The sequence below is a fragment of the Eleutherodactylus coqui genome, chromosome 2 (genome assembly GCF_035609145.1).
Source record: "Eleutherodactylus coqui strain aEleCoq1 chromosome 2, aEleCoq1.hap1, whole genome shotgun sequence".
Classification (NCBI taxonomy): Eukaryota; Metazoa; Chordata; class Amphibia; order Anura; family Eleutherodactylidae; genus Eleutherodactylus; species Eleutherodactylus coqui.
Genome location: NC_089838.1, coordinates 48,310,851 through 48,336,517, shown reverse-complemented (window position 1 = coordinate 48,336,517; position 25,667 = coordinate 48,310,851). Strand labels below are relative to the sequence as shown.

The window sequence follows — 25,667 nt, the reverse complement described above, 5'->3', positions numbered from 1 at the left end:
AGTATTATAGTAGTTATATTCTCGTACACGGGAAGCAGTATTATAGTAGTTATAATCTTGTATATAGGGGACATTATTATAGTAGTTATATTCTTGTACATAGGGGCAGTATTATAGTAGTCATATGTTTTGTTCATGGGGGCAGTATTATAGCAGTTATATTCTTGTAAATAGAGGAAAGTATAATAGTAGTTATATTCTTTTACATAGGGGGCAGTATTATGGTAGTTTTATTCTTGTACTAAGGCGTATTAATAAAGTAGTTATATTCTTGTACATAGGGTGCAGTATTATAGTACTTTTATTCTTATACATAGAAGGCAGTATTATAGTAGTTATATTCTTGTACATAGTGGGCAGTATTATTTTAGTTATATTCTTATACATAAGAGCAGTATTATAGTAGTTATATTATTATACATATGAGGCATTATTATATTAGTTATTCTACATAAGAGACAGTATTATAGTATTCTTGTACGTAGGAGACAGTTTTACAATAGTTATATTTTTGTACCTAGTGACAGTATTATATAAGTTATGTTGTTATACATAAGAGCAGTATCAGAGTAATTATATTCTTGTACATAGGGGGTCAGTAATATAGTATTTATATTCTTGTACATAGGGGCAGTTTTAAAGTAGTTATATTCTTGTACATCGGGAGCTGTATTATAGTATTTTTATTCTTGTACTAAGGGGCCATATTAAAGTAGTTATATTCTTGTAAATAGGGAACAGTGTTATAGTAGTTATATTCTTGTACATAGGGGCAGTATTATAGTAGTTATATTCTGGTACATAGGGGTCAGTATTATAGTACTTATATTCTTGTAAATAGGATCAGGATTATAGTAGTTATATTCTTGTACATTAGGGGCTGTATTATAGTAGTTATATTCTTGTACATAGGGGATAGTATTATAGCAGTCATATTCCTATGCATAGAGAGCAGTTTTACAGAAGTAGTATTCTTCAGCTTAGGGGGCAATATTATTGTAGATATATGCTTGTATATAGGGAGCAGTATTATAGTATTTCTATTCTTCTACATATAGGCCAGCATTATGGTAGTTTTAATCTTGTACATGAGGGACAGAATTAGGCCTCGGTCAGACGGGCGTTTTTTCGTGCGATTTGCGCATGCGATCTGTGCATATATAGAACCATTGCTTTGCAATAGGATCGGTCACATGGCCGCTTTTTATGTGGATGTCCGATAAATTATAGGACACGAGGAATCGCAGATCGCGCCTATCTGTGTTCTGCGATTCCTTATGTTCTATATATGCGCTCACTGGGGCCGGCGGCAGCAGCGCCGACCCTATTGAGAACATATACTACAAAGATCATTCTCCTCTGCCACAGCTGTGGCAGAGAAGAACGATGTTCACCTATTAAATTCAATGGAGCCGGCAATACTGCCGGCTCCATTGAAAGCAATGGGCTGCCGGCGAGCGCAAGATGAATTTTTGGGAAGGGCTTAAAAATATAAGCCCTTCCCTGAAAATCATCCTAAAATGTGTAAAAATAAAAAATATATATATACTCACCTTGTCCCTGTAGCCGGAGTTCAGCCGCGGCTGGTCAGCAGTTCTCCTGAACTGCTCTCTGTAGTATTCAGCAGGCGGGGATTTAAAATCCCCGCCTGCTGAATGGGCTGCCTCTGATTGGTCACAGCCCTCACCAATCAGAGGCAGCTCTCACTCACCCATTCATGAATTCATGAATGGGTGAGTGAGTGCTGCCTCTGATTGGCTCAGCGCAAGGACCAATCAGGGGCAGCTCTCAGCTATTGAATGACAGCTGAAAGCTGCCCCTGATTGGTCCCTGCGCTCAGCCAATCAGAGGCAGCACTTACTCACCCATTCATGAATGGGTGAGTGAGAGCTGCCTCTGATTGGTGAGGGCTGTGACCAATCAGAGGTAGCCCATTCAGCAGGCGGGGATTTTAAATCCCCGCCTGCTGAATACTACACAGAGCAGTACAGGAGAATTGCTTTCAATGGAGCCGGCTGTATTGTCGGCTCCATTGAATTTCAATGGTTTGGACAGCGCTCCTTTGATCGGGCCCGTTTTGCCGAAAACGCTGCTAGCTGCAGATTTTTTGGCAAATCGTCGGCCCCGGTCACACGATTTGCGGATGCGCATCCGACATGCGATCCGCAAATCGCGGCAAAAAACGGTCGTCTGACCAAGGCCTCATAGTAGATATATTCTTGTTCTTAGAAGGCAGTAATGTAATATTTATATACTTGTCATATGACACAGTATCATAATAGTGGTCTCCTTTTACATAGCTGGATGTATTGAAGTAGTTATGTTCTTGTACTTAGGAGCAGTAAAATAGTATTTATTTTTTGTACATAGGGGGCAATATAATAGTACTGATATTCTTATAAATAGATGGCAGTATTTTAGTAGTTATATTCTTGTACATAGGGTGCAGTATTATAGTATCTTTATTCTTATACCGTATATACCGGCGTATAAGACGACTTTTGAACCCTGAAAAATCTGCTCTGCAGTCGGGGGTCGTCTTATGCGCCGGTAATACAAAAAAAAAAAAAGTGTAAAAAAAAAAAATTTATTACTCACCTCCCACGGCGTTCTGTCGCGCTCCGGCAGGATGTCGCTCGCTCCGGGAGGCTGTCGCTCGCTCCTCGTCGCCGCCGCAGCATAGCTTTCTGAATGCGGGGCTTGAAATCCCCGCTTCCAGAAAGCTAATACACACGCCGGCAGCCATGACAGCATTGAATGGCTGTGATTGGCTGAAGGCGCACGTGTTAGCAATCACACCCATTCAATGATGTCATTGAATAGTGTGATTGGCTGAAGCCACGTGCGCTTTAGCCAATCACAGCCATTCAATGATGTCATGGCTGCCGGCGTGTGTATTAGCTTTCTGGAAGCGGGGATTTCAAGCCCCGCATTCAGAAAGCTATGCTGCGGCGGGGACGAGGAGCGAGCGACAGCCTCCCGGAGCGAGCGACATCCTGCCGGAGCGCGACAGGACGCCGTGGGAGGTGAGTAATGAATTTTTTTTTTTTCACCACTGTATACCGGCGTATAAGGTGACAGTTGGGGGGTCGTCTTATACGCCCCGTCGCCTTATACGCCGGTATATACGGTACATAGAAGGCAGTATTATAGTAGTTATATTCTTGTACATAGGGGGCAGTATTATATTAGTTATATTCTTGTACATAGAGGACAGAATTATCGTAGTTATATTCTTATACATAAGAGCAGTATTAAAGTAGTTATATTATTATACATAGGAGAACGTATTATAATATTCTTGTACATAGAGACAGTATTACAATAGTTATGTTCTTGTACATAGGGGACAATATTATAGTAGACATATTCTTGCACATAGGGGGCAGTATTATAGTAGTTATATTCCTGTACATAGGGATCAATATTATAGTAGTTATATTCTTGTACATGTTGGGCAGTATCATAGCAGTTATATTCTTGTACATAGGGGGCAGTATTATAGTAGTTATATTCTTGCACATAGTATCTTGCACATAGTAGCAGTATTATTGTAGTTATATTTTTGTATATAGGGGGCAGTATTATAGTACTTATATTCATGTACACATGGGGCAGTATTATAGTAATTATATTCTTGTACATTGGAGCAGTTTTATAGAAGCTATATTCTTGTACATAGGGAGTAGTATTATAGTAGTTTTATTCCTGTACATAGGAGGCAGTATTATATTAGTGATATTCTTGTACATAGGGGGAAGTATTATAGTAGTTATATTCTGGTACATAGGGGGTAGTATTATAGTAGTTATATTCTGGTACATAGGGAGTAATATTATAGTAGTTATATTCTTGTACATAGGAGCAGTATTATAGTAGTTATATTCTTGTATATACGGAGCAGTATTATAGAAGTTATATTCTTGTACATAGGAGGCCGTATTATAGTAATTATATTCTTGTACATATGGGACAGTATTATACTAGTTATATTCTTGTACATAGAGGGGTTATTATAGTTCTTATACTTTTTTAATACATAGAAGGCCGTATTATAAATTATTGTACATAGAAGGAAGTATTATAGTAGTTATATTCTGGTACATAGGGGGCAGTATTATAGTAGTTATATTCTTGTACATAGGAGCAGTATTATAGTAGTTATATTCTTGTATATACGGAACAGTATTATAGAAGTTATATTCTTGTACATAGGAGGCCGTATTTTAGTAATTGTATTCTTGAACATATTGGACAGTATTATACTAGTTATATTCTTGTACATAGAGGGGAGAATTATAATTCTTAGATTTTTATTAATAGAAGGCCGTATTATAGTAGTTATATTTTTGTACATAGGGGGCAGTATTATCTTAGTTATATTCTTGTACATAGAGGACAGAATTATTGTAGTTATATTCTTATACATATGGGGCAATATTATAGTAGTTATCATACATAGGAGACAGTATTATAATATTCTTGTACATTGGAGACGGTATTACAATAGGTATATTTTTGTACACCGTGACAATATTATATAAGTTATGTTGTTATACATAAGAGCAGTATTGTAGTAGTTATATTCTAGTACATAAGGGACAATATTATAGTAGAAATATTCTTGCACATAGGGGACAGTATTATAGTACCTTTATTCTTATACATAGAAGGCAGTATTATAGTAGTTATATTCTTGTACATAGGGGGCAGCATTATTGTAGTTATATTCTTATACATAAGAGCAGTATTATAGTAGTTATATTATTATACATAGGAGACAGTATTATAATATTCTTGTACATAGGAGACAGTATTACAATAGTTATGTTCTTGTACATAGGGGACAATATTTAAGTAGATATATTCTTGCACATAGGGTGCCGTATTATAGTAGTTATATTCTGGTACATAGAGGGAAGTATTATAGTAGTTATATTCTTGTACATGGGAAGCAGTATTATAGTATTTATATTCTTGTACATATGGGACAGTATTATACTAGTTATATTCTTGTACATAGGAGGCTGTATTATAGTAGTTATATTCTTGTACATAGTGGGCAGTGTTATAGTAGTTATATTCTTGTACATAGGGGGCAGTATTATAGCAGTTATATTCTTGCACATAGGAGCAGTATTATAGTAGTTATATTCTTGTACATAGGGGGCAGTATTATAGCAGTTATATTCTTGCACTTAGGAGCAGTATTATTGTAGTTATATTCTTGTACATAGGAGGCAGTATTATAGTAGTTACATTCTTGTACATAGGGGGCAGTATTATAGTAGTTATATTCTTGTACATAGGTGGCAGTATTATAGTAGTTATATTCTTGTACATAGGAGGCAGTATTATAGTAGTTATATTCTTGTACATAGGAGGCAGTATTATAGTATTTATATTCTTGTACATAGGTGGCAGTATTATAGTAGTTATATTCTTGTACATAGGAGCAGTATTGTTGTAGTTATATTCTTGTATATAGGGGGCAGTATTGTTGTAGTTATATTCTTGTATATAGGGGGCAGTATTATAGTAGTTATATTCTTGTACATAGGGGGCAGTATTATAGTAGTTATATTTTTGTATATAGGGGAGTATTATAGTAGTTATATTCATGTACACAGGGGGCAGTATTATAGTAGTTATATTCTTGTTCATTGGAGCAATTTTATAGAAGCTATATTCTTGTACATAGGGAGTAGTATTATAGTAGTTATATTCTTGTACATAGGAGGGTGTATTATAGTAGTTATATTCTTGTACATAGGGATCAGTTTTATAGTAGTTATAGTCTTGTACATAGGAGGCAGTATTATAGTAGTGATATTCTTGTACATAGGGGGAAGTATTGTAGTAGTTATATTTTGGTAGATAGGGGGCAGTATTATAGTAGTTATATTCTTGTACACAGGAGCAGTATTATAATAGTTATATTCTTGTACATAGGAGCAGTATTATAGTAGTTATATTCTTGTATATACGGAGCAGTATTATAGATGTTATATTCTTGTACATAGGAGGCAGTATTATAGTAGTTATGTTCTTGTACATGTGGGACAGTATTATACTAGTTATATTTTTGTACATAGAGGGGAGTATTATAGCAGTTCTATTCTTGTACATAGAGGGCAGTATTATAGCAGTTCTATTCTTGTACATAGGGAGCAGTATTATAGTAGTTATATTCTTGTACATAGGAGGCAGTATTCTAGTAGTTATATTCTTGTACATAGGGGGCAGTATTATAGTAGTTATATTTTTGTACATAGGGGGCAGTATTATAGTAGTTATATTCTTGTACATAGGGGGCAGTATTATAGTAGTTATATTTTTGTACATAGGGGGCAGTATTATCTTAGTTATATTCTTGTACATAAAGGACAGAATTATTGTAGTTATATTCTTATACATATGGGGCAATATTATAGTAGTTATACATAGGAGACAGTATTATAATATTCTTGTACATAGGAGACTGTATTACAATAGGTATATTTTTGTACACAGTGACAGTATTATATAAGTTATGTTGTTATACATAAAAGCAGTATCAGAGTAGTTCTATTCTTGTACATAGAGGGAAGTATAATAGTAGTTATATTTTTGTACATAGGAGCTGTATTGTAGCAGTTATATTCTTGTACATAAGGGACAATATTATAGTAGAAATATTCTTGCACATAGGGGCAGTATTATAGTAGTTATATTCTTGTACATAGCGTGCAGTATTATAGTAGTTATATTCTTTTATATAAAGAAATATCATCATAGTAGTTATATCCTTATGTATTGGTAGCGGTATTATTAAAATAGTTTTTTTATTATACGTAAGGCATTATAACAGTAGCTTTGGCTGGTTTATTTTTGAAGTGGCGGCTTGCTTGTTAAGTCAAGGACTTCAAAAGCTTGAAAAATGGCAAGTTTTTTTTTAATGCTGAAATGTGCTCCTAGTACTTGTCACTATGCTTACTAGTAGTTGAAGATCCATATTATCCTTTGGGGAACGATGAGTTTGGCTTGTGCTGTTGCATTGTTCTTACCTGTCGCAGCAGCTGGTTGTCATTCTGAAGCAGAAGAACTTTTATCTCATCATCATTCAGTCCGCTGATCCCATTGGCTTTTAAAACCAACTGGTTATGATATGAATAAGTGTCATGGGAGAACCTGCAGGGTGGTCTGAAACAGATGAAATGTGTGATACTGCCTTCTAAGCCATGTATCTAATCCCATCATGTGTGATACTGCCTGCTGAGCCATGTATCTAATCCCATCATGTGTGATACTGCTGGCTGAGCCATGTATCTAAACCCATCATGTGTGATACTGCCTATGGAGTCATGTATCTAATCCCGTAATGTGTGATAGTGCCTTCTGAGCCATGTGTCTAATCCCATAATGTGTGATACTGCCTGCAGAGCCGTGTATCTAATCCTATCATGTGTGATACTTCCTGCTGAGTTGGTGTGAGGTCTCATTTATGAATACTGTATGAATTGTATTACAGCTACCACATGTATATGCTGCATTTTATCTTGTCTGATTAATAGTATCGTATATTCAGGTTCTGTTAGTTTTACACCATATTATCATGTGTTAAAGTCCTGTGTATTATTGTCAGTTAGACCATTTGTGGTAAGATTCAGTTATAGTTTTGGCCTTTTCATATGTTCCGAGCGCCAAAGATGGGGGTCTAGAACTCAAAATTGGCTCCGGTGTTCAATATTTCCTTATCATGTTTGACGATCATAATCTTTCATTAGGAATAGAGATGAGCGAGCACCAAAATGCTCGGGTGCTCGTTGCTCGAGCCGAGCTTTTTGTAATGCTCGAGAGCTCGTTTCGAGTAACGAACCCTATTGAAGTCAGTGGGAAGACTCGAGCATTTTTCAAGGTGACCCATGCTCTGCATTGTTTTGAACAGAGCCGCAGCTGCTGCCAGCGGCTCCATTGAAAACAATGGTCTGCCGACACCCCTGAAAAAACAAATAAAAAAAAAAACTTAACTGTCCGACGCTGCCATGTCCCCGCAGGGATGAAGAACACATCTGCTGCATGCGGCAGATGTTTCCTTCATCTCTGCGAGGAAAAAGAATTGCCTGCTGCACCTACCACATCTGTGACAGATGCAGCAAAGGAATTATTCATCCCTGCGTGGAATAAAGAATTCCCTACCACAGCTGTAACAGAGGACAGCTGCGCTAGAGGATCCTGCTGCCGGCACCCGGTAATTGTTTTTCAGGGAAGGGCTTTAAACATAAGCCTTTCCCTGAAAAACAAGAAGAAATGGTGAATTTAATTTAAAAAAAAGAATATTCACCCTTCATCAGCTGCCAGGGCTCAGCCGCGTCCAGCCAGCTCTTCTCCCTGCACTGCTCTCAGTAGTATTCAGCAGGTGGGGATTTAAAATTCCTGCCTGCTGAATGGGCTGCCTCTGATTGGCTGAGCACTGTGACCAATCAGAGGCAGCTCTCAGCTATTGAATGGCAGCTGAAAGCTGCCTCTGATTGGTCCCCGCGCTCAGCCAATCAGAGGCAGCACTCACCCATTCATGAATTCATGAATGGGTGAGTGCTGCCTCTGATTGGCTGAGCACTGTGACCAATCAGAGGCAGCTCTCAGCTATTGAATGACAGCTGAGAGCTGCCTCTGATTGGTCCCTGCGTTCAGCCAATCAGAGGCAGCACTCACCCAATCATGAATTCATGAATTTTATTTTATTTTATTCACCATTTTGTCTTGTTTTTCAGGGAAGGGCTTATATTTAAAGCCTTTACCTGAAAAACAATTTCAGGATGTCGGCAGCTGGATCCCCTACCGCAGCTGTCATCTGTGACAGCTGTTGTAGGGAATTCTTCATTCCCCACAGGGATGAAGAATTCCTTTGCTGCATCTGTCACAGATGTGGCAGGTGTAGCAGGGAATTCTTTTTACTAGTGGGGATGAAGGAAACATCTGTTGCATTTTTCTATAGTGCACATGAAAATGAGGATTTGCACCCCAAAATGAATCCCCCCGTTTGTCCCGTGTTCAGAAATATACCCATTGTGGCCCTAATCTTCTGTCTGTATGCACAACGGGGCCAAAACCGAAAGGAGCAGCCGGTGGCTTTCAGATCAGACATTTTGCTTGAAGGCGTTTTAAGCCCCATTGCTCACTTGTTAAAAACAATCACAGAAAAATGGCCGTTACTTACTGACTGAGGAGTGCATATAGATGCATCCTCCTCTCACCATGCAGGTAGCTGACTACCAAATGGAGGAGCCAATAACACCTGTGCAAAACACAGATAAAACAGCCACTCACACTGCCTCTTGATAATGAGGGGGGTGGATGCTTGGCGAATACTCCCACACCTAGTGGATACAGGGTGCCAGACCATTCTGATATATGTAGTTCATCATGCAGACCAGCAACCTATTAATGACGCCATGATAATTCAGCGGGTTGCCCTGCATATCCATCAGTGAACCACATTGGTACTACCACCCTGGGCTCCCCCTGGAGTCTTAATGCCACACTGCATGTGAATGATATATAATAAATGCAAGGCATTGGTTGGATGTTGGCCAAGATACATGAGCCCACTAACCACTTCACGGTTCATTGCGTTGTAGTGGGTCCCTACAATAATATAAATGCATCACAGAAGGGGAAATCAAGAATTAAAAACAATCACAGAAAAATGGCTGTTACTTACTGACTGAGGAGTGCATATAGATGCATCCTCCTCTCACCATGCAGGTAGCTGACTATCAAATGGAGGAGCCAATAACACCTGTGCAAGACACCGATTGCTCACCGATTGCTCACTTGTAGACCCCTTGAGTGACCAAAACGCGGAGGACCCCACACAAATGACCTCATTTTGGAAACTAGACCTCTTAGCACATTAATCTAGGGGTGTACTGTGTATTTTGACCCAACAGTTTTTGAATAAATCAAAGCAAAGCAGAAGTAAAAAATAATGATTTTTTTTTTTTTTTTTTTTTTTAAAGCAGGTTTTTTTGGACAGCAGACATATTAATGGAGGCTTTCACCCAAAAATGGATACCCCCGTTTGTCCCGTGTTCAGAAACATACCCATTGTGGCCCTAATCTTCTGTCTGTTTGCACAACGGGGCCCTAACAGAAAGGAGCGGTGGTTTTCAGAACAGACATTTTGCTTGAAGGTGATTTAGGCCCCATTGCCCACTTGCAGACACCTTAAGCAGCCAAAACTATAGAGAACCCCCACAAATGACCCCATTTTAAAAACTACACCCCTTAACTCATTCATCTAGCGGTGTACTGCGTATTTTGACTCCACTGTTTTTAAATGAATCGAAGCAAAGCAGAACGAAAAAATTACGATTTTTGTTTTTTTGGCAATTATGTCATTTTAAAAATAGCTTTTTTGTACAGCACACATAGGAATAAAGACTTTTACCCCAAAATGTATGCCCCCATTTGTCCCGTGTTCAGAAACATACCCATTATGGCCCTAATCTTCTGTCTGGATGCACAACAGGGCCCAAACTGAATGGAGCATTAAACTTTAACTGTCTTTTAACTTTTACGTAATCGCCATTATCCATTGGATAATAGCGATCACGTGACCGAAGACTGCTCACCGCGGTCCCCCGTGACATCTCCAAGCTCTTGGCTACCTTTAGTAGCCAGGAGCAAGGAGATTTAAAATTTCCTCTTGCCCTCCCCAACTTCTGCGCTTGCGTCCACCACTTTGGCGACGGGCGCATGCGCCAAAACTGGGGAAAGGTCCACGGATAAGGATCCCGTTAGGGGACATCGCCGTTGGCCATATTTAAGTAATTTCACCTCCCCTCACAGATCCGATCCGTGACGGGAGGTAAAAATTAAACTTTTTTTTACTTTTACATGATCGCTGTTATCCATTGGATAACGGCGATTAATTGACTGGGAAACGCGTACCATGGCACCCCATGAAATCTCCAGGCTCTTGGCTACATTTAGTAGCCAGGTGCGGGGAGATTTTAAATTACCCCGCCAATCTGCGGCTTTTGCGCCTGCGTCCGCCATTTTAGCGACGGACGTGTGCACAGAAGCCAGGCAACGTCCGCGAAAAAATCTGGGGGCTTTAGGTACCTAATTTCATCTCCCCTCATGGATATGATCCATGAGGGGAGATGAAACAAACGTTTTTTCTTTTTTTTTTAACACTTTTTCAACTTTTTTTAACTTACATACAGCGACTCCTGCTGACAGCTCCCTGCTCTCGGCTACTCATACTAGCCGGGAGCAGGGAGTTTTTAAATATCCCAGGCCTCCCGGCCCTCTGCGCATGCGCGTGACGTAATGCGTCTGGCGCATATGCGCGTGACATAATGCGCCTGGCGCGCACGCGCAGACGCCGGCGGCGGGTCCGGGAAGAAGAAGGAAGACGCCGGACAGTGGGAAGGACTGGAGGTGAGTAGATCCGATCCGTATGGGGAGCTGAAACTTTAACTTTTATTTACTTTACATTGACTTTAACGCAATCGCCGGTATCTGGTGGATACCGGCGATCGCGTGACCGGAGGTGGGGTCTCACGGCCCTGGATGACAGCTCCATGCTGTCGGCTACCTCCGGTAACCGGCAGCATGGAGCTGTCACGTCCTGAGCCTGCAGGGCTTTCATTTTCAGAGGAAGCATGTTTTTACGTCCTCTGGGAATTAAGCCCAGCAAGCCAGGATGTAAAAAGCCGTCACTAAGGGGATAAAGCTCTTCCATTAAAAACAATTCAGGGGTGCCGGCAGACCATTGTTTTCAAGGGACCCACCAGCAGCAGCCGCGGCTCCATTGAAGAGATGTGGGGAGGAAAATGTAACATTTTTTTGAGCTCCCGAGCACCGCGTGGTGCCCTGCTCGAGTAACGAATACATCGAGCAGGCTAATGCTCGTACGAGAATCAAGCTCGGACGAGCATGCTCGCTCATCTCTAATTGGGAACTTACTAATGGAAAATAGGAACTAACTAAGGAATGTGTCTTTAGAACCGTGTGATCTTGTGTGGCTTCAGCCGCCTCTCTTTGGTGGGTTATGGGGTGCTGTTAAAAAATGTGATGCCAGCCACTGACCATTGTCAGTGTGGGGGGTTGCAATCTAACATTGCAGATCTATCAGGTACAGGTGTCTTATTTTATAACTTTTTTATTTTTGTAACCATTCAGCTTTGTATGGTTACTCCTGCCATGTAAGTGACTCTGGGTCACCCACCTCCTGCCCTCTACATTACTCCCAATCACCTACCTCCTGCCCAATATATTACTCTAGGGTCACCCACTCACCTCCTATTTGGCCAGCACCTGCCCTGCAGGTAGTGTCTGCACAGGTGCAGCTTGTTGCACTCATCCTCCGGCTCATTCTTCAGGTACTTGCCGCAGATCCTCGTGGCGGTCCGGGCCAGGACCAGACCCCCGTCCTGCGGGAACTTCTGGGGTTCACCCTGCAGAATTTGATCAATCTCATCATTAGGAAGCTCCATGAGTTCGGGCAACATGTCCCTGGGCAGCCGACCCCCATGTTTGCAAAGCAGCTTGACTGTGGGGTCCGACATGATCCTGCAGCCCTTTGTTGTGGCCCCTAGTTGTCTGAATGCGTAGGAACCTGGAAAGATGGGACTTTCTTGTTGCTAAGACAAGTCTTACTCCTACTGTAGAAAGGCGGATCCTTCAGAGGTAAAGACGTGAAACGAAACTGAAGCAGAAGAATCCAACCAAACACAGGGATCTGATCCAAGTATTTGTTTCCTTGTAGATTATGTGCGACTCAGAAAATGCAGTAAGAGAAGTTGTACTGTGCAATATAATATAGAAGAGGAGTAGAGATGAGCGAATATACTCGTTTCGAGTAATTACTTGATCGAGCACCGCGATTTTCGAGTACTTTCGTACACGGGTGAAAAGATTCGGGGGCGCCGGGGGGAGGCGTGGCGGAGCGGGGGGTGGCAGCGGGGAACAGGGGGGAGCTCTCTCTCTCTCCCTCTCCCCCGCACTCCCCGCAACAACCCCCCACTCACCCACGGCGCCCCCCGAATCTTTTCCCCCAAGTACGGAAGTACTCGAAAATCGCGGTTCTCGGGCGAAAAAGGGGCTTGTCCGAGTAGATTTGCTCATCTCTAAAGAGGAGTATATATACAGGACAGGGGAAGGGATATTGTTCAATGTGTGTATAAATATACTAGCTGATAAACCCGGCTTCGCCCGAGTTAATGTGGTACTGGTGTTTATCTGGTGTTCACACGGACAATCTTATGAAGTCGTCGTTACTTTAGAGATACGGAGGGAAAAAAATATGTTCACCATTTTGCATGGTTCTTTACATTACCCAGGAAACACCAAGTGCAGGTAACCATGCGAAGTTTCCGTTATATAAAAGGACATCAGGAAGTGAGAGAATTAGATTACGTACATAAAATTTGGACGCTAATTCTTTTGTGCTTAGAATTAAATAATCGAGTTGGGACATATTAGCTTTTCCTATTTATGACATAATCAATGCCCGTGCCGAATTTTAAGTTTCTATGACATCGGGAAGGGAGAGAATTAGATTTCATACGTAAAATGTGGACGGTAATTCTTATGCGCTTAAAATTGAATAATCGAGTTGGGACCCATTAATTTTTCCTATTTATGACATAATCAATGCCCGTTTCAAATTTCATGTTTCTACGACACCAAGAAGTGAGAGAATTAGATTCCGTACGTAAAATTTGGACGCTAGTTCTTTTGCGCTAGAATTGAATAATCGAATTGTGACCTGTTAACTTTTCCTATTTATGACATATTCAATGCTTATGGCAAATTGCATGTTTCTATGACATTGGGAAGTGAGAGATTAGATTATGTACATAAAATTTCTACGCTAATTCTTTTGGGCTAGAATTAAATAATCGAGTTGGGAACCATTAAATTTTCCTATTTATGACATAATCAATGCCCGTTCCAAATTTCATGTTTCTATGACACCAAGAAGTGAGAGAATTAGATTCCGTACGTAAAATTTGAACACTAGCTTTTTTTGCGCTAGAATTGAATAATTGAGTTGGGACCCATTAACTTTTCCTATTTATGACATAATCAATGCCCGTTCCAAATTTCATGTTTCTATGACACCAAGAAGTGAGACAATTAGATTCCGTACGTAAAATTTGGACGCTAGCTTTTTTTGCGCTAGAATTGAATAATTGCGTTGGGACCCATTAACTTTTCCTATTTATGACATATTCAATGCTTATGGCAAATTTCATGTTTCTATGACATTGGTAAGTGAGAGATTTAAATTATGTATGTAAAATTTCGACACTAATTCTTTTGCGCTAGAGTTAAATAATCGAGTTGGGACCTATTAGCTTTTCCTATTTATGACATAATCAATGCTCATGGCAAATTTCATGTTTCTACAACAACGGGAAGTGAGAAAATTAGATTCCGTACGTAAAATTTGGACGCTAATTCTTTTGCGCTTCGAATTGAATAATCGAGTTGGAACCCATTAACTTTTCATATTTATGACACAATCAATGCCCGTGCCAAATTTCAAGTTTCTATTACACCAAGAGGTGAGAGAATTAGATTTTGCACGTAAAATGTGGATGCTAATTCTTTTGCGCTTAGAATTGAATAATCGAGATGGGACCCATTAACTTTTCCTATGTATGACATAATAATCAATGCCCGTGCTAAATATCAAGTAAGAAAATTAGATTCCGTACGTAAAATTTGGACGCTAATTCTTTTGCGCATAGAATTGAATAATCGAGTTGGGACCCATTAGCTTTTCCTATTTATGACATAATCAATGCTCCTGCCAAATTACGAGTTTCTATGACACCGGGAAGTGAGATAATTAGATTCCGTACGTAAAATTTGGACGCTAATTCTTTAGCGCATAGAATTGAATAATCAAATTGGGACCCATTAACTTTTCCTATTTATGACATATTCAATGCGCGTGCCAAATTTTAAGTTTCTATGACATTGGGAAGTGAGAGATTTAGATTATGTACGTAAAATTTTGACGCCAATTCTTTTGCGCTAGAATTAAATAATCGAGTTGGGACCCAATTAGTTTTCCTATTTTGGAGATAATCTATGCTTGTGCCAAAATTCATGTTTCTATGACATCGGGAAGTTGGAGAACTTTTGGCGAGTCAGCCAGTCAATCAGTGAGTGAGTCAGTCAGTGAGGGCTTTCGTCTTTATATATATAGATCTCAAAATACTGATGATGACCTGTCTGTCCGGATGTGAGTGAGTGGGTTTGTGAGCGAATTACATGCTCCACCCCTAATCACATGACAGTGACATCATCACAGGTCCTTCATCTCCAGTGCTGTGCTGCTGATCCATGTTGTATAAGATGAACAATGTATAAAGCAGTGCTGTGTGTGTGAGGTGCATGTAGCAGAGCTGTGTGATGCATTGCGCCACCAGAAATACTGGTACTATAATTTCCTAATAATTGCTGGTGTGTGGGTGTGTGTGTGTGTGTGTGTGTATGTATGTATGTGTATATATATATATATATATATATATATATATATATAATATGCATATAATGAGAGGAAGTAGACAAAAATGTGGAAACACCGTACAAAATGCATGCCTTAAAGGGGTTGTCCCGCGAAACAAAATGGGTCTATACACTTCTGTATGGCCATATTAATGCACTTTGTAATGTACATTGTGCATTAATTATGAGCCATACAGAAGTTATAAGACATTTTTCACTTACCTGTTCCGTTGCTAGCGTCCTCGTTTCCATGGAGCCGTCTAATTTTCAGCGTCTAATCGCCAAATTAGACGCGCTTGCGCAGTCCGGGTCTTCTTCTTTTCTCAATGGGGCTCCGTATAGCTCCGCCCCGTCACGTGCTGATTCCAGCCAATCAGGAGGCTGGAATCGGCAATGGACCGCACAGAAGCCCTGCGGTCCACCGAGGGAGAAGATCCCGGCGGCCATCTTCAGCAGGTAAGTAAGAAGTCACCGGAGCGCGGGGATTCAGGTAAGCGCTGTCCGGTGTTCTTGTTTAACCCCTGCATCGGGGTTGTCTCGTGCCGAACGGGGGCTGTTGAAAAAAAAAAAACCCGTTTCGGCGCGGGACAACTCCTTTAAGTTACACGAGGCGGATTTTAAGTGGAGATAATATTACACAGATGCTGCCAGGCAGAAGTAAACATCTGACCAAGCAACAATGTTCCATTGGTCAGGGATTTGAGCTGCTTAGCTGCTGTTACCAGCTGGCTCCCAAGACCACCCAGAGCAGGAAGAGGTGAAGGAAAAACAAATCTGGGGTACTTCATGTCCCTTGTTCAGGCAAAATCATTTGATTGGGTTAATGTGGTTCCAATATACAAAAAGGGGTCCAAAAGAGAGCCTGGCAACTACAGGCCGGTAAGTCTCACTTCAATAACTGGAAAAATACTTGAGGGGTTTCTGAGAGACACCATCCTGGAATGCCTCAAGGAAAACAATGGAATAACTCCTCACCAGCGCGGGTTCATGAGGGGTTGATCATGTCAGACCAATCTGATCAGCTTCTACAGTGAAGTAAGTTCTAGGCTGGACCTAGGAGAGTCTATTGAACTTGTATATCTGGACTTCTCTAAAGCATTTGACACCGTGCCGCATAATAGGTTAATATACAAAATGAGACAGCTCGGTCTGGGTGAAAACGTGTGTATCTGGGTAAAGAACTGGCTCAGAGATAGAAAGCAGAGGGTGGTAATAAATGGTTCATATTCTGATTGGGCCACCGTCTCTAGCGGGGTGCCAAAGGGCTCAGTATTAGGCCCCATACTGTTCAATACATTTATCAATGACCTGATAGAGGGGCTGCACAGTAAAATATCAATATTTGCAGATGACACAAAATTATACAGTATAATCAATGCAACGGAGGACAATGTACGGCTACAAGCGGACCTGGATAAGCTGGGGGCTTGGGAAGAAAAATGGCAAATGAAGTTCAATGTTGATAAATGTAAGGTTATGCACATGGGCAGGAGAAACGGATGTCACCAATATACACTAAATGGGGTACTGCTAGGGGAAAGTGATATGGAAAAACACCTGGGGGTACCAGTGGACTGTAGATTTAACTGGAGTAACCAATGCCAGTCAGCTGCTGCAACGGCAAATAAAGTCTTGGGGTGTATTAAAAGAGGTATAGGGGCGAGGGACGAGAACATTATCCTTCCATTATATAAGGCACTTGTCAGGCCTCACATGGAATACTGCATACAGTTCTGGTCACCGGTGCTCAGGAAAGATGTTACAGTGCTTGAGGGGGTTCAAAGAAGGGCGACTAAACTAATACATGGCATGACGGGACTGGAATACCCAGAGAGGCTATCCAAATTGGGATTATTTACTCTAGAAAAAAGACGGTTAAGGGGCGATCAAATAACTGTATAAATACGAGGGGACAATACAAGGATCTCTCCCATGATCTGTTTATACCCAGGACTGCGACGGTAACAAGAGGGCATCCTCTACGTCTAGAAGAAACCAGGTTTCATCACCAACACAGAAAGGGTTCTTTACTGTAAGAGCAGTGAGACTGTGGAACTTTCTGCCTGAGGATGTGAAGATGGCAAAAGCCATAGAGATGTTTAACCCCTTAGTGACCACATGTTTTTGCTCTTTTCCATTTTTTGTTTTTTCCTCCCCCCTTTTAAAAAATCGTAACTCCTTTATTTATCAATCGACGTCGCTGTATGAAGGCTTGTTTTTTGCGGGACAAGTTGTATTTTTCAATGGTAATATTTAATGTACCATATAATGTACTGAAAAACGTTAAAAAAATTCTAAGTGGAGAGAAATGGAAAAAAAACAACATTCCGCCATCTTTCAGTGCGTCTTGTTTCTACGGCGCATAAACTGCAATAAAAATGACATGATAACTTTATTCCATGGGTCAGTACGATTACTACGATACCAAACTTGTATAGTTTTTTTTGTTGTACTACTTATATATTTTTTAAAAGATATTTAATTTTTTATAATTATTTTCTGTTTCCATCTTCTGCGCACAATAACTTTTTAATTTTTTTCGTCGATATAGTTGTGTGAGAGCTCATTTTGTGTGGTACTTCCTGTAGTTTCCATTAGTAGCATTCTAGAATTCATAGGACTTTTTGATCGCTTTTTATTACGTTTTTTCTTGGCAACAGGGTGACCAAAAAAGCGCATTTCTGGCGGGGTTTTTTTTGGGCGACGTTCACTTTGCGCGGTAAATAATGTGTTACTTTGATAGAAAGGAATTTTACGGACATAGCGATACCAAATATGTATTTTTGTTTTATTATTTCGATTTTTTTATTTTAAATATGCGAAAGGGGGGGCTTTTGAACTTTTATAACTTTTTTTTAACATAATTAAAACTTTTTAGTCTTTTAGTCCTCCTGGGGGACAACAACTAGCAATGCTGAATTCATCATACTGAACATCATACTGAACATCATACTGAATTCTTTAGAGCCTTGTGTGGGACAGAGTGTGAGCTCTTGCCTACAACCTGAAGGTTGCAAGTTCTAATGCTCGTGTGATTCAGGTAGCCGGCTCAAGGCTGACTCAGCCTTCCATCCTTCCAAGGTCAGTAAAATGAGAACCCAGCTTGGTGGGGGGTAATTAGTAATAATTACCTGAAAGTGCTGTGGAATAAGTTGGCGCTATACAAATACCAAGATTTATTTATTTTATTTTTAACCCTTTCCAATCCACTGTCTAACGTCTAAAGACATTCTGATTGAAGGCTGTACAGCTACGATGTCGTAAGATGTCCCGCAGGGTATTCTTACTCTATATTACTGGCCACTTTGCTGTCGGGGGGGTCTCTCCAGTATGCCCCATACTGCAGCACTGGCTCTAGCCAGCAGATGGCACCCTTGTAAAATGGCAGAATGAGAAAGCCCCCTAGGAAACCCTGAACCCAAAATCGGATTGCAAAGGGTTAATTCTGACAGGCAGCCTATCAAGCCACCCCTCGGCGATGTCTTGATAGGTATTGGTTACTCCAGTTTAATCTACAATCTACTATTACCCCCAGGTCTTTTTCCATATCACTTTTCCCTATTTAGTGTATGTTGGTGACATCCGTTTCTCCTGCCCATGTGCATAACCTTACATTTATCAATATTGAACTTCATTTGCCATTTTTCTGCCCAAGCCCCCAGCTTATCCAGGTCCGTTTGTAGCCGCACATTGTCCTCTGTTGCATTGATTATATTGTATAATTTTGTGTCATCTGCAAATATTGGTATTTTACAGTGCAGCCCCTCTATCAGGTCGTTAATAAATATATTGAACAGAATTGGGCCTAATACTGAACCCTGTGGCCCCCCGCTAGCGACTGTGGCCCAATCAGAGTATGAACCATTTATTACCACCCTCTGCTTTCTATCTCTAAGCCAGTTCTTTACCCAGATACACACATTTTCATCTAATCCAGTGCTATCTTCCTCCATACACGTCCTGAAACGGCAGGACGTAAAAACACAATAGGGTGGTCACTAAGGGGTTAAGAGGGGATTAGATGTCTTTCTAGAGCGGAAGGATATTACAGGATATAAACATTAAGGGACCAGGGGGGTTGTTGATCCGGGTCTTACAGACAGGTAGGAACTATCAGAGGTTGATCCAGGGATTATTCTGACTGCCATTATGGAATTGGGAAGGAATTTTCCCCCCGAAAGGGTTAATTGGCTTCTGCCTCTTGGGTTTTTTTGCCTTCATCTGGATCAACAAGGAGGTTAAAACAGGCTGAACTAAATGGACATTGTCTTCATTCAGCCTAACATACTATGTTACTATGTAATCACAAGGACCTCTGGTCAGTCCTTCTGGGATACGGCCTGCCAGTGGGGTTTCTTGATTGGCTTTAAACATTGCATGCAGGAGCTGAGACTTTCCCGCCGGTAAATGGTTGGCTCGGCCGCTCTTTTGACGTGTGGCCTGGTGTCAATCAGAGCAGTCTTTTAGATCCCTTACTTAGAGGGGGACATCGTGGACCTATTGCGGGGGTCAGGATGGACCTCTGCTGCCAGACCTGCCCTATGCGGAGTAGGGTCATGACTTTTTGACTTTTTTCTCAAAAATTATTTCCTCTAGGACAAGTGAATAAACTTTTGCCTCTTAATGACTAAAATGACATTTATTCCATTGAAATATTGAAAAAGGTCACCCACAAACCACTTTGAAATGTTATGTAGGCCATTGAATGAATACCCAACAGGTCTCAAATGCTTGAAAACCCACTGGAAAACAGATGAATCTCCAATCAATATTCCCCGAAGCAACCAGTGCTGTGAGCGTGCGATCAAAGTTATGCAAGACTTGCACGAATCCTGCCACAACAAGGACAATCTCCAACTGAGATTCATCCTGTCCAATGACATTATTGTGAATAATTGACTTCCTTTTGTGTTTGATGACCCTATATAATGTTGTATAATGTGACTCTAAGGCCTTAGTCAGACGGGCTTTTTTTCGCGCGATTTGCGGATCGCATGACGGATGCGCATCCGCAAATCGCGTGACCGATGCGCGCAAGTCGCCCGCAAATCGCCCGCAAATCTGCTCCTGGCCGCGTTTCATTAGAAACGGGCCGGAGCTGTCCAGCGCATTGCATTCAATGGAGACGGCAATACAACCGTCTCCATTGAAAGCAATGCGCTGAGGGCGAGCCCGGGATGAATTGTCGGGAAGGGCTTAAATATATAAGCCCTTACCTGCAATTCATCCTAAAATGTGTAAAAATAAAAAATATATATGTACTCACCTTCTCCCGGCAGCCGGAGCTCCGCGCGGCCGTCCTGCAGTGGGTGTGAAGGGGGTGTGAGTCAGACCTGCCCCCTGATTGGCTCAGCGCTGAGCCAATCAGAGGCATGTCTCACTCACACCCATTCATGAATGGATGTGAGTCAGACCTGCCCCTGATTGGCTCAGCGCTGAGAGGCAGCAGTCACTCACCCATTCATGAATGGGTGTGTGAGTGAAACTTGCCTCTGATTGGTCAGGGCTGTGACCAATCAGAGGCAGATCATTCAGCAGGCGGGGTTTTTAAAGCCCCGCCGGCTGAATAGTGCCGAGAAGCAGTTCAGGAGAACTGACAGCGGCCGCGGCTGGACTCCGGCTGCAGCGGAAAGGTGAGTATACATTTTTTTTTTATTTTAACACATTTTAGGATGAATTGCAGGGAAGGGCTTATATATTTAAGCCCTTCCCGACAATTCACCCCGCGCACGCCGGCAGCCTATTGCTTTCAATGGAGCGGCTGTATTGCCGGCTCCATTGAATTCAATGGGCAAACATCGTTCTTCTCTGCCACAGCTGTTACAGCTGTGGCAGAGAAGAATGATTTGTCTTCTATATGTTCTCAATGGGGTCGGGGCTGCTGCCGCCGGCCCCATTGAGCGCATATAGAGAAGAGAACAGGAATCGCAGATCGCAGATAGGTGCGATCTGCGATTTTTTTGTTCTATAATTTATCGGACGAGCGCATAAAAAGCGCTCATGTGTCCGATACCATTGCAAAGCAATGGTTTTATAAAATTGCCGGACGCATGCGCAAATCGCGGCTAAAAACGCCCGTCTGACTAAGGCCTAAGGCCTCATGTCCACGGGGAAAATCAGATCCGCTGCGGATTTGGGCTGCGGATGCACTGGAATTGTCTTTTATTTTTCATGCAGGAGATCAATTGAGCTATGTGCTCTATGAGCTCCCACACGCATGATCTGCACTAAAATGGAGCATGTCCATTTTTTTTCATGCTCCAGAAATTTTTTTATTCACTTTTATCTACCCGCGGGTGGTCAATGCATTCCTTTGGGGTGCGGATCCGCGTGCAGGTGATCCGCTGCGGATTTTAATTCTTATTTTCCCCGTGGACATGAGGCCTAAAGCTTGTGTTTAATTTTGTATCTGCTTACAGTGACTTCAAAAAATGGGCAAAAAAGATGATAAATAAAATTTTCAAATCATTTTGTGCGTGAGGCTTTTTTTTATCAAATCATATTGAAAATTTTACCTAATCATTAGTGAAAGCTCATCAAATTATGATAGAGGGAAACGAGGTTGTATAAAACTCATTACCCTAATGCGGAGTGGGCTTAAAAAGTCTTCATTGGCCTTGGTGGCAGGGACCTGCACTTTTTTTTCTAGTTAACCTAGTGGTCAGGTTCCACATCTGTAGTGCACGGTGCTTAATCTCAACCAAGCAGAAAAACCTTCCCATGGATAAGGTATGTAGGAACATCTTAGGTGACCTGGTGCAGGTACGTTCTGTGGAGTATGAGAGGCTGGGCATATCTAAGACGCCTCTCCTATGAAAAGAGTTTGGTTTTAATTAGGAACAGTCTTTTTTCACATTTGTTGGGACAAGATAGAGAGGAGGGACAGGATAGGGGAAAAGGAGGGAGACAGTAGGGATGGGATAGATAGAGGAGGGACAAGATAAAGAGAGACAAGAGGGACAGGGTAGAGAAAGAGTAGGGACATGGTAGAGAAAGAGAAGGGACATGGTAGAGAAAGAGAAGGGACATGGTAGAGAAAGAGAAGGGACATGGTAGAGAAAGAGAAGGGACATGGTAGAGAAAGAGAAGGGACAGGATAGATGTAGAGGAGGCACAGGATAGGGAGAGATGAGGAACATCTTGGGTGACATGGTGCAAGCATGTTCTGTGGAGTATGAGAGGCTGGATACATCTAAGCTTTCAATCAAATGGAGTGGGTTTGGTTTTAGTTAGGGACAGTCTTTTCTCACATTTTTAAGTTCAGAGTAGGGAGAGTAGTGACAGAAGAGAGAAAGGAGAGACAAAATAGAGAGAGCAAGGAATGACAAAAAAGAACAGAAGAGGGACAGGATAGACAGAGGAGGGACAGGATAAAGAAAGACGAGGGACAGGATAAGGGAAGAGGAGAAAGAGGAGGGACAGCAAAAGGGGAGAGGAGGAGCAGGATAAATTGGAGGGGCAGGATAAACAAAGAGGAGGGTCAGTATAGGGGAAGAGGAGGGAGAGATGGAACAGGATAGAGAAAGGAGGGAGAGAGGAGGGACAGGATAGTATGTGAGCGAGAAGAACAGGATAGAGGGAGGAAGGATAGAATATGGAGAGAGGGGGGACGGGATAGAGAGAGTAAGGAGGGACGGGATAGAGAGAGTAAGGAGGGACGGGATAGAGAGAGTAAGGAGGGACGGGATAGAGAGAGTAAGGAGGGACGGGATAGAGAGAGTAAGGAGGGACGATAGAGAGAAGAGAGACTTGATAGGGAGAAGAGAGACTTGATAGGGAGAAGAGAGACTTGATAGGGAGAAGAGAGACTTGATAGGGAGAAGAGAGACTTGATAGGGAGAAGAGAGACTTGATAGGGAGAAATGACAGGATAGGACTAGAGGAGGGACAGGATAGGACTAGAGGAGGGACAGGATAGAGAGCGGAGGGACAGGATAGAGAGCGGAGGGACAGGATAGAGAGCGGAGGGACAGGATAGAGAGCGGAGGGACAGGATAGAGAAAGAGGAAGGACAGGATAGGGAAACAGGAAGGACAGGATAGGGAAACAGGAAGGACAGGATAGGGTGATGGGGCAGAATAGAGAGGACAGGATAGAGAGAAAAGGGGCAGGATAGAGAGGAGGGACAGGATAGGAACAGAGGAGGGACATCTAGGGGGAGAGGAGGGATGGAATAAAGAGAGAGGAGGGACGGGATAGAGAGAGGAAAGATAGGATAGAGAGGAGGGACAGGTTAGAGAGAAGAGGAACAGGAGAGAGGGTGGAAAGGAAAGAGAGGGGATGGACAGGATAGAGAGAAAGGAGGGACTGGATAGGGAGAGGAGGGACAGCATAGGGAGAGAGGAGAAAGGATAAGGGGAGAGGTGGGGCAAGATAGAGGAGGATCATGATAGGGGGAGTGGAGGGAGAGAGAAGGGACAGGATACAAATAAAGGTGGGACATAGTAGGGACAGGATAGAGAAAGAGGAGGGATGGGATAGAGAGAGAGAAGGGACGAGATAAGGAGAGAAAGGATAGAGAGGAGGGACATGACAGAGATAGGAGGGACTTGATAGGGAAAGGAGAGACTTGATAGGGAAAGGAAAGACTTGATAGGGAGAAATGACAGCATAGGGCAGGAGGAAGGACAGGATAGAGAGTGGAGGGACAGGATAGAGAGCGGAGGGGCAGGATAGGGAAACAGGAAGGACAGGATAGGGAAAGAGGAAGGACAGGATAGGGAAACAGGAAGGACAGGATAGGGAAACAGGAAGGACAGGATAGGGAAACAGGAAGGACAGGATAGGGAGATGGGGCAGAATAGAGAGAAGAGGGGCAGGATACAGAGGAGGGACAGGGTAGGAACAGAGGAGTTACATCTAGGGGGAGAGAAGGGATGGAATAAAGAGAGAGGAGGGACAGGATAGAGAGAAGGAGACAAGCTAGAGCGAGTGGACAGGAAAGAGAGAGGACGGACAGAAAAGAGAGAAAGGAGGGACTGGATAGGGAGAGGTAGGGGCAGGATAGAGAGAGGAGGCACATGAAAGGGGAGTGGAGGGAGAGAGAAGGGACAGGATACAAGGAAAGGAGGGAGATAGTAAGGACAGGATAGAGAAAGAGGAGGGATGGAATAGAGAGAGAGAGAGGTGGGACAAGATAAAGAGAATTGATAGGCAAAGAGGATGGACTGGATAGAGAGAGGAGGACAGGATAGGTAGAGGAGGAGCAGTTTTTATTAAGGATCAGTTTCAATGAGGAGTAGATTAAGGACAGTCTAGGACAAGAATAGGGAGATCTTTTTAAAAGAAAGGGAAAGTTCCTTGTCAAGTCTGTGCCCGGCTTATCATCTCCCAGTGGGGGGCTGTTGGTGCATTAAGCCTTTTGTTTTGGGCAAAATGGAAAGAAGTAGGGCTGCGGGTGAACTGACCTTAAGCTTTTGAGTTACAGTAAATATTATACAGTATATGATGGTTTATGTATGTTGGTTTATTAGATTTAAGTTTGTGAGTGTATATCTATATATTCATGTTTTGGGTGGTAGACAGGTTTGATGGGCAGTTGGGGGGAATTGGGATTCACACCTTTAGCCGTAGCTTGGCATTTCACGAACATTGAATTCTGGGTGCGGATTGGCAGAGCAGGCATGGCCCCTGGGCTGTACTGGGGAACCAAAAAAGAAATTAGGTAATTACATTGCATGGGTACTGGTGTCATATGTCGCCACCGGAACTATGGGTGGAGACATGGGTTGGCCAGGCTCAGTGACCGGAAATTACCAGATCACGCCCTCAACTGTGGATTGGCTGCCGCAGTGCAGTAGTACACATGCAGCCTTTAGCACTGTTCGTGGGGGCCTGGCGGGAGGGTTAAGGGGTTGCTGGAGGAGCCAGGCAGTCAGCAGCAGTAGCGGCCGCAGCCTCAGTGCTGGCACCGCTTCCAGTGGCATGTTTTCGTAGGGACCGGGAGGGTTGAGGGGTTGCTGAAGGAACTGAGCTTCCAGCAGTAATAGCGGCCACAGCTTCAATGTCGGCGCCGCTTCCAGCGGCATGTGTTGGTGAGGGCTGGGAGGGTTGGGGGGTTGTTGGAGGAGCTGGGCGGCCAGCAGCAGTAGCGAGCGCAGCTTCAGTAGCAGTGCCACTTCCAGCGGCATGTGTTTGTGGAGGATGGGAGA

General features: G+C 42.4%; 1 protein-coding gene across 1 annotated transcript in view; it reads right to left on the bottom strand.

Annotated features, from left to right (window-relative positions):
* Positions 1-12,560, bottom strand: part of LOC136611313 (zinc finger CCCH-type antiviral protein 1-like) — a 57,485-nt gene extending 44,925 nt beyond the window's left edge. The window contains 2 exon segments of the mRNA XM_066590816.1: positions 7,047-7,182; positions 12,292-12,560. Of these exon segments, the coding sequence (XP_066446913.1) occupies positions 7,047-7,182; positions 12,292-12,560 (405 nt within the window).
* Between the last annotated feature and the right edge of the window lie 13,107 nt (positions 12,561-25,667).